Source organism: Lipotes vexillifer, unplaced genomic scaffold (genome assembly GCF_000442215.2).
Source record: "Lipotes vexillifer unplaced genomic scaffold, Lipotes_vexillifer_v1.1 scaffold1230, whole genome shotgun sequence".
Lineage (NCBI taxonomy): Eukaryota > Metazoa > Chordata > Mammalia > Artiodactyla > Lipotidae > Lipotes > Lipotes vexillifer.
Window position 1 is genome coordinate 565,991 of NW_006781442.1, and position 20,079 is coordinate 586,069.

At 35.4% G+C, this 20,079-nt stretch overlaps 1 protein-coding gene across 5 annotated transcripts in view; it reads left to right on the top strand.

The window, feature by feature from the left end:
• QKI (QKI, KH domain containing RNA binding) overlaps nucleotides 1-20,079 on the top strand; it is a 135,591-nt gene that overhangs the window by 43,815 nt on the left and 71,697 nt on the right. For all 5 annotated transcript variants that reach the window (XM_007454746.1, XM_007454748.1, XM_007454749.1 and 2 more), the window contains exon 3: nucleotides 7,419-7,535. In XM_007454746.1, the coding sequence (XP_007454808.1) occupies nucleotides 7,419-7,535 (117 nt within the window). The remainder of the gene's footprint in view (nucleotides 1-7,418; nucleotides 7,536-20,079) is intronic.

The following is a 20,079-nucleotide window of genomic DNA, read 5'->3' on the forward strand; positions in this document are numbered from 1 at the left end:
GGAGGGGCCCGGGCTCCCCAAAAAAAAAAAAAAAAAAAAAAATAGTATTAGTAAGTAGCCTACCCTACCTAGCATTGGCCATCTCCATGTTTCATATTGGTATGACAATTTTTTCTTTATTACTTGGTAAGGAATTGATTAGGTTTAAAAAAATGTATCTATGTTGTATTGTTTGGGGTTATAGAACAATGATTGATTACTTTCTTGCCTTTTTATTTGTAAGATTGTATAAAAGCAGTATAAATTTGCAGTTTTAAGGACAGACTAAAAAAAAGAAGAACAAAATTTGAGAAGTAATTAGAAACGTAAGGCCAAAGAGGAGATCTGAGTATAAACCAGTAAAATTTTGGTATCATTCAGTAGCAAGAGCCTGAACGAAGGCAATGGCAGTTGAAATGAACACAAGGGGACAGATTAAACAATGAAAATCTTAAGATTTCTTAGTCTGTTACATGTGGAGGATAATATTGTAGAGGAACCAAGAGTAGGAGATGATAAAAGTACTATATTAATAGAATATAATTAAAAGTCACTGTAAACTGAGTTGTACTTAACAATTTAGGAATATTGAAGCAGGGTAATATAAAAGAAGTTACCAGTACATCAAGTGGAACTAAAATCTGTGCCAAAAAAGAGCAGGTCTCTTTAAGAGATAAATTAGTACTTTTGGAACAGTGTATGAGGCTGCTATTTATGCAGCAAAACTTGAGAAAACAATTTCAAAGATCCTTAGACTGTATTCATAATCTGTGGTCAGAATTATTAAGTATTTAATCTCCTAAACTCATCTTCAGGGTCTGAGGTAACACTTGTAAGCTCAGTCTTGACTCAAATAATCACACTCTTCTCTCTCGCTCTCGCTGTCTCTTTTTTGAAGTTATACGTATTTGTAGTTGAATTATGTGGAAGAACTAATAATCACATAAGGGCTTTCATTCATGTAAAAGGTTTGATTAAGGTAAAAAGGATATGTATGTTGATTATTAAAGCAGTGATCCTAATCAGTAAAAGACAGATGACAATATTGAAAAGGCAAGGCGTGGTTATGTAAAAGTGGTATGGTAATTATATGCTTTGTGATGTAGGTGGAACTCATTCTGAAAGTAAATTTGAATCTGAAGAGGGTTTTTATAAACTTTGTACTAAACATTTTTTGAACGATTAATAAGAATGAGAAAACTAAACATGAGTATCTGGTATGATCAGGGTGTATATGTTTAAGGTCTTTAGAAGAGAGGCATTGTGCCCTACTGTGTCCACGCTCTGTAGTCAACCTAGGTGTTCTAGGATTTGGACTACTTTTGTAACCTCTCATGTATTAAATGTAGGTGATAATGGTAACTGTCTTCTAGTGTTGTTGTGAGGATTAAGTGACTTATTGCATGTAAAGTGCCAAGCATCGAAGTTGGCTTTTACTGGAACACTCATAGTAGAACATATTTCAGCGTACTCAACACCTAAGAAATGTTGAGTGACATAATCCTAGCACTCATGATACTTCCGTATTGAAATGGAAAGTGGAAATAATAGTTGTTTTGTTTCTGTGACATCATTGACTCTGTCATTTGGAATTTATCCTTAGATCAGTCAGGCTTACCATTTAAGAAGTTTCTGAAATGTGTGAGTTCCTGTGCTGCCTATAACTTATTTAGTGATTTTACTGAGAGTGAAAAATCACTGTGTGATTTCTGTGAACCCTTTTAAATTGTATTATCCAACAATCTGAACAAATACTAGTTTCTTCTGAGTGCTGTATATTGTGTGAGGCACTGTGGATTAAAACACACGCACTGTGGATTAACACACACACACTTGTGTGAGGCACTGTGGATTAAAATGCAAACACACACACACACACACACACACACACACACACACACACACACACACACACACACACACACACACACACACACACACACACACACGCCCACCCCGTTGCTGGTTTCTGATTTCAAGGAATGCCCTGCGAAAGACATGCAGATCATTGCATACTGTGTGACAGAAGGGCTGTAAGAGGTGGGTACAAAGTGTTCTGAGATCCTCACGAGGAGAAAACATCTGTCTCTAGGAGTCAAAGAACACATAAGGAAATCACAGAAGGAACACTTGAGCTCAATACTATGTGATGAGGGTTTGACATGTTTGGTGGGAAGGAAGGAGGAGGAAAGGTGTTAACAGGGAACAAAAATTGAACGTACCTGCTGTTTTAGAGAACAACATGTGTCTGAACAGAGGATAATAGCAAAAATAAAGGTTCAAAAAGTAGTTAGGGATCTCTTAAAGGGCCTTGTGTATGAGTTTCGACCTTACACTGTGAAAAATATTGTCATCTATTTGTGTCGTAAAACCCTTGTTGGCTTTCGTTGCCTTTATATTTTTATTTTAATTGGTTAAATAATTTTTTGTTTTTCTAAGTACTTGTTATTTAGCTTCCACAACAACAGTCATCATCTTATTCACCTGAGTTTGTTTTGTATGGTTTCAGCCTCTTTCCCAATTATATCTATACTCAAGGGATAAAGATATGATATAATTAGGATATCCAAATTTATATGCTATAGATTTCATATTTTGGTTATTATTGGTTACCGGTTTTCACTTTTACATCTGTTGGTGTAAATGCTTCTTCTTACATAGCCCTGTGCCACTAACAGAAGATGTGTAGAAAGGCCTAATATATGAAAGGTTTTGCAAAATGGTTCGTATAGTAATTATTATATAGCTTAAGAAGACATATTTGGCTGCTCATCTAGAATTAATATGAACATAGAGAAGGGATTAGACATCTGTCTCCCCAAAAAATATGAGGCATTTAGATATATTCATTGTTTGTTTGTTTTTTTTAAACAGAAGACTTTCCTTGATATTCTTCCCCCCCGCCCCCGAACTCTTGTATCCATGGCCATACTGATTTCAGTTGATGAATGTAGTTCTGACATGAATATTGGTTGGTATTTTCATTTACATTAATGAGTAGCTGAAAGTGAAAATCATGAAGACATGCTGAAACTTTATTTGTTCATAAATGACAAGAGCAGTTTATTTGCTGAATTGGATAATGGTTTCAGATATTGGAAGAACATTGTGCTATTCACAATGAGTGACTTTAGATACAGCAAACTTTTAAATTTAATCTGCATTGTTAACATTTTCTCCTTTGCTGTTATAAGTCGAGTTAATAAAACAGTAAATCAAGTCAAACAAAATATTCTGGTACTTTTAATTAAAAACAGTTGTATTGCTAAGTAGTCATGACTCTTGTCTCATCTTACACATTTGCATAAGATGGCTTACTAGTGTTGACTACCACTTGAGGTGGTCCATTTTTGGTCATCTGCTAAGCAGAAGACTTTATCAATACATATACATTTGTGTGTGTGTGTGTGTTTGATACCTACTAAATTGCTTATGTGATCTGATGTAGGGTTTGTAAGATATATAACTAAAATCACCTTACAGATACTAGACAAAATACTTAAAAACAGATTATCAATTTATTGTATGAAAAGTAATCCAAAGAAATACATCTTCTTTTTAAAATTGTTTTTCCAAAATTTTAAGCAGAAATTACTGTTTAACTCTTCTTAGAAGTGTTTCACTGAAATGCTTTTGGAAATCCATTTTTTATTCTCTCTTTTGATAGTGTGCCACAGAAGATTTTATCTTTAATTGTACATTTTTAAAAAGGTTAATGGAAAGATTTGCTATAATACTTTATATTTTGTCATTGGGAGAACTCTGTCATATCTATTTAAAATTAAGTCAGCAGCAACAAATAGCATTAGACATGACTGTTGTTAACCTCTTCTTTAGAAATTAACATGCCACTTGGCAGAGATATAATTGGTAAGCCACGGAGAAGGTCTGTACTTAAACAGTAGAGTTAATGAATGTCTGTTTTTTCTTCTTTTGGCCTTTAAAGTTGTAGTTAGCTTAGGCTGTTTGAAATGATTTTCTTTGAATGTGTTGTGACATTGGTTTAATTGAATGAAGCTGCAAAACTAGCATGATAAATCAACACAGAATGAAGTTTAATGCAAGGCAAATGATATTAACTTGGAAATTGGTTGCAGTAGACAGAGCAGCTGCTATGGTTAATTTTTTTTCATTCTCTGCTTACACCACTTTGAGAAGGATGACCTTGATGGATTCAGTTGTATTAGAATCCCAGTGGTATGCACTTTAACACATTTGAGCTGTTTTTTGCTGGTTGTGGTGCAGTAGAGATTGGTTAATTTATAAGGTTAGGAAATTTTGGTTACAGATTTAATATGTTGGTTTTGACTGGCTTTAAAACATTTTTTATTCAGTAAATAATAATTGGGAGGATTACTTAGCTATGGTAGACGTCTTTTTCTATGTAATCTTAATGCTGTGGTTTCAGCAAAAGAGATTTAATATGTGAAAAGAATAGAATGTGCCAAAGAGGGTCTTTTTTTTTTCTTTTTTTAAAATAAATTTATTTTTATTTTTGGCTGTGTTGGGTCTTTGTTGCTGTGCACAGGATTTCTTTAGTTGTGGTGAGTGGGGCCTACTCTTCGTTATGGTGCATGGGCTTCTCATTGCGGTGGCTTCTTTTGTTGCATAGCCCGGGCTCTAGGCATGTGGACTTCAGTAGTTGTGGCACATGGGCTCAGTAGTTGTGGCTCATGGGCTCTAGAGCACAGGCTCAGTAGCTGTGGCACATGGGCTTAGTTGTTCCACGGCATGTGGGATCTTCCCGGACCAGGGCTCGAAGCCATGTTGCCTGAATTGGCAGGTGGATTCGTAAACCACTGTGCCACCAGGGAAGCCCCACAGAGGGTCTTCTGGGTGTTTGTATGTCATGAAGTGGAGGCCAACCACTTTGACAGAGGACACAAATATAAAACAATTACATATTAGTTATTCGAAGTGCTAAAGTACCTCCATTCGTAATGCAGTTTTTCCAGGCATTCTTTGCCATGTTTGAGATATATAATGTATATCAACTATATGAGTTACTTTGGAAAAAGATCTGTATAGAGCACAACTATTATTGAGGAAGAGCTGGCAAAGACTACTTATTTTAAGAAGCAGTCAAGGTAGCAAATAGGAGTAAAGGCATTTTCACAGGTTTCTTGAGAGCGGGGAGAACTTCTCCTCTTCCTCGCCTCCCCTTCCTCCTTTATAAAAAAGAATTCCTAGCGTCTGTTTCACTCTTTGCTACATAGGAAGCCTTGAATACATGTTTCATTAAGTTGAATTTGAAAATGAAAGGTTGTTTTCTATTCTACTGAAAAATACTCAAACTAAACAAAATTACACATAATAAGCATAATGCTTATGAAGTCTGGGTCTAATAATTCTAATATCTAGAGTCCTGTTGGATTTGTTTCTTTTGTCTTGTCATGTCTTCAGATTTTTGTTAATGTCATTTTACGTTCTTGTGTATTTGGTTATTTTCTAGTGTGTGCCAGATAATGTATTTACTGAATAGCTTACAAAAATAGTATAAGGCCTAAGATTATGTTGTCTGCCTCCAGAGAGAATATATGTCAGCTTCTGACAGGTACCTACTGTTAACTAGCAACCCAAGATCACCTCGGTACAATTTTGCTTATTGAGGTTGAGACAGTTTTGATGTTCACATGCAGAGTCTGTAAGGGCCTGGGAAATTAGGGTTCACTTTTACCCCCAGAATGCACACCCATCAGATCCCTCCCCAAAGCAAAGACCGGGGACGGGAAGGCGCTCACATTGGTAGTTACACACTCCAACCCACGTCCCTTGAAGTTCAGGCTCTCAGCTGTCCTCTCCGGATTCAGCAAACATACCTAGAGGACAAGGAGTTCCCCAAAGCCAGGCTAACATCCTCTTGATTCTCTGTCCTCCCTACGATCCTGAATTAGCAATTCTTCATAGTCTTGCTGGGTCTCTCATGCATTCAAGCAGATGTTTTTTCCTTCCGTGTCCTATTTTACTGGAATTACTCAGCTGGTCTGAATTACCCTTAGTACTTAACAGAAAATTCCATGAAATTTTTTAAGAGGTTGCCTTTAAATCCAAGTACATCTAGAATTGACCAACTTCACGCAGTACAGAGTAAAAATATATTAGAACGAGGGTCTGAGAAAGAGAAAAGACACACATATCACAGAAAATCTATCAACAGGCCTGGCTTTCTGTTCATTTAGAGCAGACTCTTCCTACTTTTCAGCAACTTGCCAATCCCACCTTTATATATAGTCACACATTCTATAAAACTTCATTCCCCGTCCTCAGCTTGGGATGGAAAAACTTATATTGTAATTCCCGGAGGGAAGAGGGCTTTCTTCCATCCTTATACGTGTACTACTTGTCTTTCATTTGGGAATCACTTTTGTAAGATGTGGCGGTGCTGGTGAGCAGCTGAGGCAAAGTAAGAAGCCATTGGAATACAGAAGATTGAAGAACTGCCCTGGCTTCTTAAGCCTTGACATCAGTAAATTCTGGCATATTAGTATTACTAGCGATACATTAACAGTAGGATTAAAATGCAAGAAAAAAGTAGGAAGCATAAGAATCAGTAACTTAATTGATTGAATAAGTTAATAGAAACCACTCATCAGTCTTTGTGGAACTGATAGTGTAAACATTCATTTTTTTTTGTCTTTTATGCAGATGACATGTGAATGAGGAAATTTTACTTTTCAGTATTCAGAGTCAATCTGTTCTTCCCATTGGACTTTTTAAAAAAATTAACTTCTGTGAATGAATACTTGAAATTTCTGTGGAGGGATGATAATTACTTATTTATATAATTATTATTGTCACTGTCCTATTCGTGATAAGAGTTAAGGTTCTTTGTCAAAGTAGTAATATAAGCTAAAGGTAGAAATGGAAAATAGAAAGGAAAATAAGGATACAGAGATAAAATTGTGCAAGGAGTGTGGTGAAAAATGTAGACTCTCGTGACTTAAATATTTAGTATAGGGTGGAATCCAGATTTGGCCATCAGCGTTCTGGCAGCCAACCCCAGAATACAGTTCTCTCTGAACAGTTGCTTTGGAGAAAGTATAACTTAGATAAATAAGACAGGAGTTCTCCCCCAAGGATTTCTGTAGAAAAGGCCACCACTATTTAACATAAGGAACAGTTCCCTGAACCCTGTCATAAAGGATTTTGTAGAAGGGATTTGCATTCTTGGTTGGCACCTAAGATTTTGTCTAACTCTTTAATATACTCTGGTTTAGATTACATGTTGATGGGCAATTGAGTATAGTACCTGTTTTAGTTAGATACGAAAATTTCAAACTAAACATGAGCTGCTGTAATTTCACCCCCAGACTTGTCAAGAAATTCCTAAGATTTTATTTCAATTTAATCTTTTTAAAAAATCTAACTGAAGAAAGTAAATTTATACTTTAAAATAACTTAAAGTGAATAATGTATGGTGATTCTTTTTCCCCCCCCAGTTTAATTTCGTTGGGAGAATCCTTGGACCTAGAGGACTTACTGCTAAACAGCTTGAAGCAGAAACAGGATGTAAGATAATGGTCCGAGGCAAAGGCTCAATGAGGGATAAAAAGAAGGTAAGTCCTTGAAAATGGGGCAGGTCTTTATGTGAATAATTTACTTATACTTTCGAATTTTAGTAACAAAATATCTAGACCTTAAAACACTATACATTATTTCATGTCTGAAACTTTAGAACTTTTTAAAGGTGTTGTCTTGATTTTCTCTTTTTGATTATCATTTTTCACTTAGCCAGCTAATATCAGTCTATGGTATTACCTTTGGTTTTTACACTTGAGAAACGCCAGTTTGGAAATTAGTCAGACTATAATGTTGTATATATAAAAGATGTAACTAAAACTTTGAAAAATCTAAAATGTTTCTTTTGATGAGATTTAAATGAGAAGGATCAAATGAATAACTTTGGATGTATGTCATCTCATCAGGAGAGTTAGTAAACATAGGAAAAAAAGGCTTATAACTAGCCATATGAGAGTCATTTTGGTTTTTACCAACATTTGGTTTTTACCAACATTGTGTTGATTTTAAGTTTTCTAGACATTTTACTTTAAAGTGTATTGTTCCTGCTTTCTGCTTTTTTCTTTTGCCACTCTTGTTTTTCTAGTATAATAAACACCTAACTACCTACTTTAAACATTGTTTTTAGGAAGGTTTTTTTGCCTTGTTTCCTTTTATCCAGTGATACTATGAGGCAGAATACTTTTGAAATTTCTGCCTGTGTAAAAAATGTTTGATTTTAAAAAATAACCTAGATTTTGATTGCCAAAGATTAGATTTATTGTTAGGAAGGGTTTGTTGTTTGTTTGTTTATTTTTTAAATACATTGCCTTGAAAGGGATATCAAATGATAGACCTGTTATGTTACGTTATGTTATTGTTATGTTAGAGCGTGTGCATTGAATCAGTTTGTGGAGCTTACACAGTGAGCACCAGACTGATAAGGTATTCTGACTTCATTCTGATATGCATCTTTTTGAGCTTCTCACTTCATTTCATTAAAGCTCTCCCATAAGCTGACTGGATCTCAATCATTTTCTCTCCTTACAGACAAATAATGACTTAGTAGTTAAGTTGGAGGGAGAGGCCATCAATGATATTGATTATCTTTAGATCTTTTTATAAGCTGTTCTTGTCAGCTCAGTATAAAGATACTTTGAGGCGAGCATGTGAGTTCTCTCTAAGCATATTTAGCTGTTGTATTTAAAACAATTTTTTTTATTAGAATCTTAAAAAAATTTAAGCATATTGTGAATCAACTGAGTGGCAGTCTCGTATCGCCGTGCAGTTTTGGTTCCCCTGTTTGCACTTATGGTTGCGTTGCATTAAATAATGCTAATTTAATAGCCTAGGGACAATGAGATGAACTCTTAACAACTGAAGGACAAATAAATCTTCACCAAAAGATTAGTGTATCCATCAGTTAAACAAGTTATTAATATCGGTCAGTTAACAAAGTGTGTTTTGCCCTCTCCTCAGCTTCTCTTAGTTCTGTAGTAATGGCTCTCCACTTACTCCACTCACACGCTCACAGGCACTGAGGATTAGAGCTTGGAACTATCATGAGACATCGTGAGTTCTGTTTTCAGTCAAGTTGAACTTTGTAGCCTGAAGAACATTTTTCTGCTATCATTTTTGACAGAAGATTAGAGTGGTTAAGAGAGTAAGCTTTATAATCATCTTGCTTTTGTTTGAATCTTGGTTCTGTCACTTAGCAGCTTTGTGATTTTAGCAAATTACTCAATCTCTTTGTGCCATATAATGTAGTGAGGGAGTAGTGATGTCACTTCTCTCTTATGATGGTTGTGAGGATTAAATCAGTTGTAAAGCACTTAGAATAGTGTTTTGACACATAGTAATCAGTCAATTAATGTTAATGATTGTTCTTAATAAATTTGATATTAACATTATTAGTTAGTACATTTTATGTTTAAACTCATATTGTATCATGGGGGAATACTACAGTTTTTTATGCTTTGGAAATGACAGTACTTTTGTTGTTGCTTTGTGACCTTTGAATATCCCATATTCTGATGGCTTTTCCGTTTTGTTTCTCGGTGGTTGGTGTGTCCATAGTCTGTCTTGTCCACTTTGTTCTTAAGCACAAGTAGAAGCAGTTCGCACATTTTATTTTTTTTAATATGTACTGTTTAATGAAATAAAAAATGTTTACAGATTAATGCATGAAAACAGTAATAAATTAAGACACCAACAAAATTTTGACTGCAGGTTATATTTTTAGTTTTATTAAAGTGCTACAGATGAACATACTTAGGGGATATCAAGTTAAATTGAATGGCTGTCATATGTTTGATATTATGGTGAAGAATTTATATGTAGATATATAATGCCAAGAGTGTTTTCTGTAATCTTAATTTAAATCTGCCCATAATTGTCAACCAACTCATTTTGGTTTATGCTGTAGTAACTCTGCCCGTTGAGTTCTTAAAAGTGCTAGTAAAAGTTAGATCAGAATGGAAGGTACTATCGTTCATTGCTTGGCTGTTATTTTTATTTATTTTTTATTTTTTTGGCTGTTATTTTTAGAAAGAACATGACAAATAGATGGAGGCAAAAAGAAATATAGTAATAAGGCCGATTGAGGTATATTTCATGTGTTTAAAGGAAAACTTTAAACTTTTCTGCAGAGTTGTCAGTTTATGTAAAAGCTTAGAAAGCTAGAAAATAAACCTTAATTTACTGACTGTCCAAGGTATTATGATGGAATACTGTTTGCTGATTTGTATCCTTCACTGCTAGTCTGATAAACTCAGTGAGGGCATACCATGTCTGTTTTATGGAGTACTTCCCTGGTGTTTGATCAGTACCTGGCACAGAGCAGGAACTGGAAAAAATTATCTGGGAAAGGAATGAATGTTTAGGTAATAAATGAAAGGCATAGATGCTCCCCTATCCCTGCCCCATAAAAGATTTTATAAATAGAGATAATTATAAATCCTATGTGCTTTTCATTCTTTTGGGAAGATAGGCAGTGCTGTATCATTCTAAGCTGTTGGTTTTAAGTAAGGGAGTGAATGTGCCACTTTAATTTTCATTCTTTTAGATTGGTATTACTTCAGCATTATTGATCGGCACAACAGTATTGTCATTGTATAAAAATACCCAGGGGAATGGTACTGGGTAAACTCATGGAGCCTAAGAGCAAGAACTGCACTCAGACTTCGTAGGAGACTACGGAGCCATGCTTGTATTTCTGCTGCCCACTCCCACCCAGAAATGTTGACTGGTGAAATGTCTACAGTTGATCAAAGCAGGGTTAGTCAAATGTTGTGTCTTCTGGAAATTTCCAGGAAGACTCAGCAATTCTAGTTAGAGCTCTTTGCTTGAAATGAAGGGATGTACACTCAGGGAATCAGATGACCTTCTAGGGCTGCAAATAGCAGTGCCCAGATGGTATTAACCACTTTCATGATCTGTGCAGTGTCTTATTCAGACCATTCAACAATCTCAAAAGATAGTTTTTACTCTTCTAACAGGAATGGAGGCTTAAAGAGGTCAAATAACTTATCCAGTCCCTCATTTCTAACTAGTAACTACACTCAGTATAAACATATATCTTGCTGGACATTGAAATTCAGCTCTGCAATTCGTTCTCTTCAGAACATGGGCTTTGAATTTAAAATTAGATCAATCTGTAATAAAGTTTTAATTCAGTTTTTAACTTTGTTTCCCAAATATATTTGACCACAGTCTCTCCTTTCCAAGAGCTGTCCCTGTAACTTCTTGAGGAACTGCAGTGTTGTATGGACCATGATCTTTGAAATGTTATTAGAGAGGCATATTGTGTAATTGCAAACATAGGTAGAATTTCATAACTGTTTTTACATGTCACTTTTCATATACGTTATAAATTTTTCTTAAATGTCTCTTATAGTCCTAATAATTTCTTACGGTGCATATATATTTTAACTAGTTAATATGTGATTTTTTAGAAAAGTTTAAAAGTGTATATGGTCTGGGAAAAAGTATAGGCACCTGATTCTATCACTCTAGAGACTTATTGACAATTTTGGTATGTTTTCTTGTAGATCGTTCTCTCTGCAGTTATGCACACTTTTACATGTGTTATAGAAAGTGAAACTTTTACTATTCATGATGCTTTATAATTGGCATTTTCTCCTGCAACCTTGTACCCTGTCCTATGTCAGTTTAATTGGCAAGTAACTGAGCTTTATAATGTCTAAGATTTTGTGCTGGCTGATAAGAAAGCACACTTAAAAGATGTTTCAAGGCGATATTGATAGTATATGCAAAAATAAATTTGCTTGATTTGTGGGGGCAGCTTAGACTTTTATTTTTATGAAAGATGTTGCTCTCTCAACACTTGGAAAATAATCAGATTAATACAGTTTTTTGTTTGACATACTAAAGTGGCTGTGATAGCCAGTGATACAACATCACGTACAAACATGGTCCGAACAGCCTGCTTTATTGATCTTGTTGAGTACTAGGCTTTCTGACAGCCTCGAGCGTAGGTATAGTTTATTGAAAAAAAAGGAAAAAAAAACACAACCAGAAAAACCACCTTTCATCGTGGCACATTTTGAACAACGTTTATTCATCACCCAGTGTTAGCATTGTCCGTCTCCTTCCATGTGTGCCCACATTCCCCCTTACCCTTCCTCCCCCTCCGCCTACCAGATGATTTGGGGAGCAAATTCCAGACATAATTTCAGCTGTAAACATTTTATTAGGTGTTTCTAAAATAGAAGGACTTTTTAATGCTATCATGTTTATGTTTTTTTTAAATCGCCAAAACAATTTCTTTGTGTTGCTGTATATCTAGTCAGTGTTCACAGTTCCCTTCTTGTCTCATAAATGTGCTTTGAAAAAACGTTTGCATGGTATCCAAGTGAGGGCCGTATATCAATACCTTGCTTAAGAGATTGATAGATCTCTTAAGCCATTCTCACCCTCGCCCCCATTTCTCCTTGTAACTTATTTGTAAAAGGACTGAGTTATTTGTACCGAAGATTTCCCGTGGCTTGTGCTGATTGCACTTTCATGGTGGTGTTTAACACTTATCTCTGTCCCCTGTATTTTTGGTAAATTTGGTGGTGAGAAAGGTTTAATCAGATTTAGATCTCCTGCCCTCCCTTCCTCATTTCCTTTCTTCCTTTTGAAAGAAAATTTCACAAGCAGTGTTGTGGTTGTGGTACCTAAAATCTAGTTTCCTCCTGATTTCAGCAGTTACTGTTGATTGTTTTTTAGGCCCTTTATTTCAGTAGGAACTCCAAAATAGTTATTATCCTGTTTCTTTGCTGTTATTAGCTAGGTTTACTTTTTACAGGAGAGGCTGGATAAATGCTCAGTTCTTCACTTACTAGGTTTAAAATAGTGAGTTGGTTCCTAGGAATCCCCCAGAGGTGAAGAGTGAGTTTTCTTGTTGTAATTTGAGTATCACTATGAATGCATTTAAACAGTTTTAATGCATTTCAGTTCATTGCACTTAAGTGTTTTTAACTGATGATCATGTGGTTTGACCAGTGGGGGGCCTTTTTAAATTCACTTCCAAGTCCCTTTAACACAATCCTAGTAGTTTGGGGCTAGTAACTTTGTTTTCTGGTGTATATAATAGTCCAGGCTCATTGTAAGATTTCCTCCCCAGACTTGAGATCAGCCACTTCTTTAAGGAACCCTGATTACTATTAGTGAAAAATAGTATTTGGAAACTGCATTATGGGCTCTAGTGTCACTCATTATTTGTAGACCTTTTCAGGACAGAGCTAGGAGATACATAGGTATACACACACACACACACACACACACAGGAATATAAGTATCTTTACAAAGTTTATTCTCATTTAAAATGAAAACTACAGTGTTTTATTTAATTGATCTTGTATCTATATTTTGTTTGCCACTGAAAATGCTGGTTCCTAATGACACAAAATGATTGATTTTCTTTATTCTAAAATATACAAAACAGTCTTAGAATAACAATACAAACACCACTACCAACAGTATAGTCAGTGAAAACAGTTTTTCACCAGTTCTTACTGTTTTTAGCGTATGTTTCACTAGAGAGAGAAATTACTTTTAAAACACTTAATAGTTTTTCAGTATATATCAGTTATGTCATCATATGGATAAACAGTTAAGGTCATTTGTTACACTTGGTTTTCTAGTTTTACAAATTTATTATTTTTCTGTTACTTGTAAAATATTTACATGGTTCCAAAATCAAATCTACAAAGTAGGAAATTTTCAGAGAAGTCCTGCTTTTATCCCTTTTTTATCTATCCCCCATCTTGCAGTTTGGGTAAATTTTTTATTTTGGTATTTGGCTTATCCTTCCATTTCTTTGTTTTACATGAACAGTTACATGAGCGTGTGTGTGTGTGTGTGTGTGTAATTTCTCACTCCCTTCATAGATAATTGTATACACTTTTCTATGCCTTGCCTTGTTTTTTTTGTTTCTTTTTTACTTAATAGTGTATCGTTAAGTCACTTACTGGCAGTATATAGAGACAGTCTTTATTCCTTTTAATAACTTCATCATATTCCATTGTGTCTGTGTACCATAAATTATTCCAGCATTCCCCTATTAATGGACATTTAGATTGCTTCTAGGCTTTTGCTGTAACACATAGGAAGAGTGCTGTATTGAATAGCTTTTATATACATCTTTACGTGTACTTGCTAGTTTATCTTTGGAATAGAATTCCAGAAGTGGTATCACAATATATAGTTTTGCTAGCTAGTGCTAAATTCTTCTCTTTAGGGATTATTGTTTTGCATTACTTCAGCAGTGTATGTGAGAACCAGTTTTCCAACCGATTCACCAACAGAGTTAAACTTCCGTGTAAGGCGCTGTTAAAGAAGCTGTGCCATAAGTATATATTTCTGTGTGTCCTTAAAAGGTCCTTGCTGTTATGAGCAATGCAGCCATCTCTGATTTCCCAGTTAGACAATTGTTTGAAATATATTTCTTATTTTCTCATTGAACCCATTTATGAATAATAGTTAGACGTAGTTGAAATGGTATTACCATAACTGATCTTAAGGTCCATTATATTGTAATAAACTTCTGGTTGGGCCCAAGGAAATAATTACTGTTTTAAATGTTTTCAAGAGGAAAAGTGCTGTAATTTTCTATTAGTTCACACAGCCCTTCTCAGCTAGGGCTCCTCATCTTAGAAGTTCTTCAGTTTCACTGAGAGTGGTTCATAAGGAGCACAACTATAGATAGGAGAGGTTAATTATATGTAATTTATGCCTTGGGCCAGGCATTAAGTACTTGATTCCCTGTGGAATCAGTTGAGAAAGGCTGCACCCTGTGAGGAATGGGTTTTTTCTCTGTACTTTATATCCCTGGCTTAATACCCCCCACCCATGCCATTGGTACCTTTGACTCTGCATCATAGAGTAGGAATTTTTATGGATTCTCTCTTAAAAATGTTAATTTTAGGGCTTCCCTGGTGGCGCAGTGGTTGAGAGTCCACCTGCCGATGCAGGGGACATGGGTTCGTGCCGCGGAGCGGCTAGGCCCGTGAGCCATGGCCACTGAGCCTGCACGTCTGGAGCCTGTGCTCCGCAGCGGGAGAGGTCACAACAGTGAGAGGCCCGCATACCACACACACACACACACACAAAATAAAATGTTAATTTTATAAATTACATGCTTAGAAAATTCCATGTATAGCTATAAAAACAGGTCAGTTGCTTTAGAAGAGTGATTATGAAAATTATAGTAATGTATAATCTGGTTTGGAAGGAACCTTATTAAAGCCATGAAGTCTAACGCTTGTTATATCTAATTCTATGATATTTAGTTTCTGTACTGCACACGGTTGTTACTCTATTTTCACCACTTCCTGTCATAGTTAATTTAATACCTTTTTAGGCAGCAAGTATTTTTTGAATGCCTATGATTTTTTATCCTCAAGTATCTTTTACCCCCGGGATACTGATAAATTGACAGTGGGCTAATGCACAGTGTGGTAAATAACCACAACAGGTGTTATACATTGTGCTGTGGGAAGCCAAGGAAGTGATGAGTTCTTTTACAGGTTGAGGGTTTCAGGGAAAGCTAGAGAAGATGGGGCTGGAGTAGGAACTTACAGGGCAGATGAGTGGGATGGTATTCTAGAAATCAGAGGTAGGATCAACCAGTATGTGTCCTTATGCTAATGATTGACATATTGCAGTGGAAGTTATAAGGTATAGTGGGAGAAGTGGTATTGGAGACAAGGTTGGGATCTGAGGATAATAGGACCTTGACTATGATATTAAAACTTTTTCTTTTTATTCTAAAAGCAGTGCATTGGCACTTACGTTTTTAAAGTAAGGAGTTATATGATATGGCAGTCGAAGGGATGGATGGAAGGGAGAAGAGACCAAAGGCCACAAACAAATAACCAAGTCTTAGAACACTTTACTTAGAAAGTTCTTCCCTATGTTCAGAAAATCTGTCTTTGGAACTTAGATCCTCTGATCCTAATTCTACTTTGGATTTAAAACAAAATAATCTTTTAACCTTAGGGCCTTTGACATACTTAATGACAGTCCTGTGTCTCAGAGGTGTCCTACTCTAGCTATAAACTAATTCCCTAGTAACTTAAGTCCTCCTCCGCTTTTTTTCTTTCGCTCTCTCTTTTTTTTTTTTTAATGTCATGGGACATAGCATTGAATTTAGCCTCGAAAGTGATCGGTTGGTTTCTTTTTAAAGAGAAAGGAAGGCCTGCCTTTCTGGAAGAGTTTTAAATCTACTTTTCAAATTATCTGCCACAAAAGAACATTACAACAAAATTCTAATTCATCGTAGACCAATTCTTTTGTAAAATATAATGAAATTATCAGAGAAACAGAATTTTTAAAAGGGAATTTTAATCCTATTTAAAACTTTTTGTATCAACAGACAAAACTATGCAGTCAGAATGCTGTAAAAGTTCCTAAACACTTGATTTCTGTACTGGCAGGCTACCCTTGGCAGCAGCTCTGGCTTAAACGCCAGCTTGCTGTATGACCCGTTGGTTTTTTCAGGACTGGAAACTGGCCCTGTGGTGTCCTCTCCTCCCCACTTTGCTTCTTTCTTATACCCTCATTTTTGCTCTGAGTGTTTTCAAAATATTCATTTTTTTAGTTCTGTTTCTGGTTACGTGTTCATTTTGGACTCAAGTGACTTAGCTTTGTTTTAAGATGGAAGAATATAAAGCAGTGCAATACAAATTAAATGTTTAATTCAGATTGGATAGTATCTGAGTACATTTTTATAGAAAAGAGTCATTGCTTTGCCTGTATTAAGTGCTAAGAAAGATTGGGGAGATTTGAAATACAAATTCTGCTACTATTTATTTAAAGTATAGTTTTTTTTAATTTGTAAGACACTCTTCAAGGGATTAAAAAGATGGATCCAATGAGAATAAACTTGTTTTCATTACTAAAGTAGCTCTTTGAGTAACCTGTAAAACTTAAGCTAATTACTCTGCCATAGATCTAATAATACCAAGATGAGTTAATTGTCCATGTCTAATGAAATGAGACATGAGTTTCAGTGAAAAGGGAGAGTCCATTTTATCACTAGATGCTGTTAATGAGCCTTTTAAAATTCAGTCTTGATTGGATAGCAGTCAGTTTAGTTAAGGAATCTTTGAGCACCTTATAATGTGTTGTATATATAACAAATTTTCTTTCAGAAGGTTCAGTTCTCTGCGGACAGAATTAGTAGTGGAATGTTGCTTATGTGTTTATCATTATGCTGCATCAGTTGATTTTCTTTTTCAAAATCCTTTAACAAGAACTTCGATGGAAAATTTTTTCCGTTATATTAGTGACAAATTATTAGACAGTTTCATAAGCCTAGTGAGCCATCCTATTCTATCCTACTACTTTTATTTTTCTCCTTCAGTTATGAAAGATAACAATTTAAAGAAATTATATTGTTGCTCTTTGAATTTTAAAACATGCTATTCTTTATTTTAAATCATGTATAATTGTTAACTCTTTGACTTTTAAAGACATGTATAGTTGCTATTATTTTTTTAAATCAGGAATTGTCATAGGGCCGGGGTGATATCACAGTCTTTGGGTCCAAAAAAGTCAAAACTGTGATTCTTCATTTTGTGAATTATATGTTACTTAGAAAAGAGCAAATAGAAATTATAGCTCCTAACGACTTGGCCAGTTGATTAATTAAGACCTTAAAAGGTCTTAATAAGTTTTCAACTTAAGCTTTTGCTGAATTCAGATACCTATAAAGTATTCTAAATATAGATTACTAATCACTTCACATAGAAAATACTATTATTTTTCATATTCTGATGTGAAGGAAGTTCTGTATCATTTCACCTTTGTAACTAATAAGATTAATTTCTGACTAGTAACTTGTTTTTGTTCTTGCATTTTTGGCAAGGATTTTTTGTTTCATTTGGGGGGTTTTTTGTTTGTTTTTTTAAATGTTGTGTCCTCAGCACATAATATTAGTTTGCCCCGTATTGATGATATTAAGTTTCATCCTTTGGTTAAAATGGCATCAATCATATTTTTTCATTGTAGAGATACTTTTTCCCCATTTAAATTAATAACTAATCTAAGGGGAATACTTTGCAACTTTGTAAATATCCTGTTGCCAACAAAATTTTGCCGCCACCCCACCCCGAATACTCTTCCCCCCCACTCCCTGTGTAGAGTTAGGCTAAACTCTCCACTGAATTCCTGACTGCCTCCTTACCATCTGGACTGGGTTGAATGGGGCGGGGTGGCTGGTGACAGCAGTGCTGAGTTGGTGGTGGTGGTGAGGGTGCAGCATGCTGAGCACCTGCGGTGACTTAGGTCTGCTCTCTCATCGCTCCTCGGGAATTCACTCATTAATTCCCAGACAGCTCTATGAGGTAGCTACTGTTGTTTTTCTAATTTTATCCGTGAGGAAGTGGAGACATAGAGGAGGTTCTCTTCACCTCGATAGTGAGTTGCTTACTCAGGATTTGAACCCAGGCTGAGTGCAAGAGTTTCATTATTACATTGTGATTTTCCTCAATAGTCTTTTGATCTCCTTATCTCCACTCTTCCTCTCTGGCTCCCTCTGGCAACCAGAGTGATTTTTAAAGAATAATCCTGCAATATATTTTTATGTGTTCAGTAAGAGTCAACTTTTTACTGTGGCTAACAAGGCCCTGCTTGGTCTTGTGTCTAGCTGCCTTCCAGGCTTCTTTCTGCCACCTCTGTGACTGAGGTCCCACCTTTCCATTCCTTCAGCATACTGATGCTCTCCTTGTAGGGCTTTGGTCTTGCTGGTCCCTCACCTGGAATCCTCTTCCCCTTCCTCAGTGGTAGAGCTGTTAAGTGCCTGCCACGTAGTTGGTACCAAGAAAATACGTGTTAAAGGAAGGAATGGTTTGCCTTTTAATTTTACATAAAGAAATTATGACCTGAACAGTCAAACTATGTTTTATGGTTTTTTGGATTCTTTCTTTAGTATCAGAGGCTTTTACATTCCTCAGTAGTTTGTATAGATATTTGCTATTTTCTGTTATCATTATGGTTTTATTTATTCAGTTAAATCTTACATTCTTTTATAAATTATTTCATTCTGTAGGATAAGATTGCAAATTCCACATTTTCAGTTATTTTGCTTTTAAAATAATTTTAATGACTTAAATTTCAATCCCTTTTGACAGTTGTCTGTTTTTTTTCAATATGTGAAAAACGTAAAATTAGAATTTTTGAAGTTCTTAATCGAGTAGCAAATATTCTTTTTAACTTTCTGAGGAATTTTTTTGTCCAGTGGTTTAGTTTTGGGAAGAATTTGCTCTGATTGTATAGGTAAGAATTTGCCTAGGCAATTAGTTCTAATTTGTCCAGGTGTGCTATATTTGTTACCAAATGATCTAGGAAAAGTAAGAGTAAATAATGTTTGTTTTGCTAAGAAAAGGTATAGTGTTTCTAAACCATAATTACCTTCATATTTTGAAGTTTTTCTTCTCAGTATAGCTCTTCGGAAGGGCGACACTAAGGTTTGGTTTGCCCAGTACAGTTTCAGCTGTACTTATTGTCTAGGCATAATTATTAGTATCTCCTTTCACTTTCAAATTATCCTGATTTGGATGACAAATTACATAGTCCCCCTTAGTTTTGGGGCATTGTTTTGGTGTTTGTTCAGCTTTCTTCCACAAAGCATTAGCACCTTAAATCTCCTTGTATGCTGGCTGGCTGAGATTTGTTGTTATGGAATGATACTGTGGCCTTATGAAAGTTTTGATAGAAAATTAAAATGTTGCTTTTAATATGTCTGTTTCAAAGTGCTGCCCTTAGAGTGAGAAGTGATTTCTGTTTATTTGGAGAAAATAAATTGTGGAAGATGTGTACATCAGAGGATCATTCTGTCCTCTAGTACTTGATCCCTTGCTTATTTATAGGATTTGATTCTTGTTCTTTATTAGTTTACTCTTACCAGCAGCTGTGGTTAAAAGAAACAAAACAAAACCACTTGGGAGATATCCTTGAGTCCTTTCTACCCTCAGTCAGTCATTTAACAGATTTGCACAATTGTGCAGCTCAGTATCTTCTGAGTTCCCACAGGTGCCTCCCCACCACCATTGTCTAAATCTGTGCTCTCATTATTATTTGCCTAGACCTCTGCAG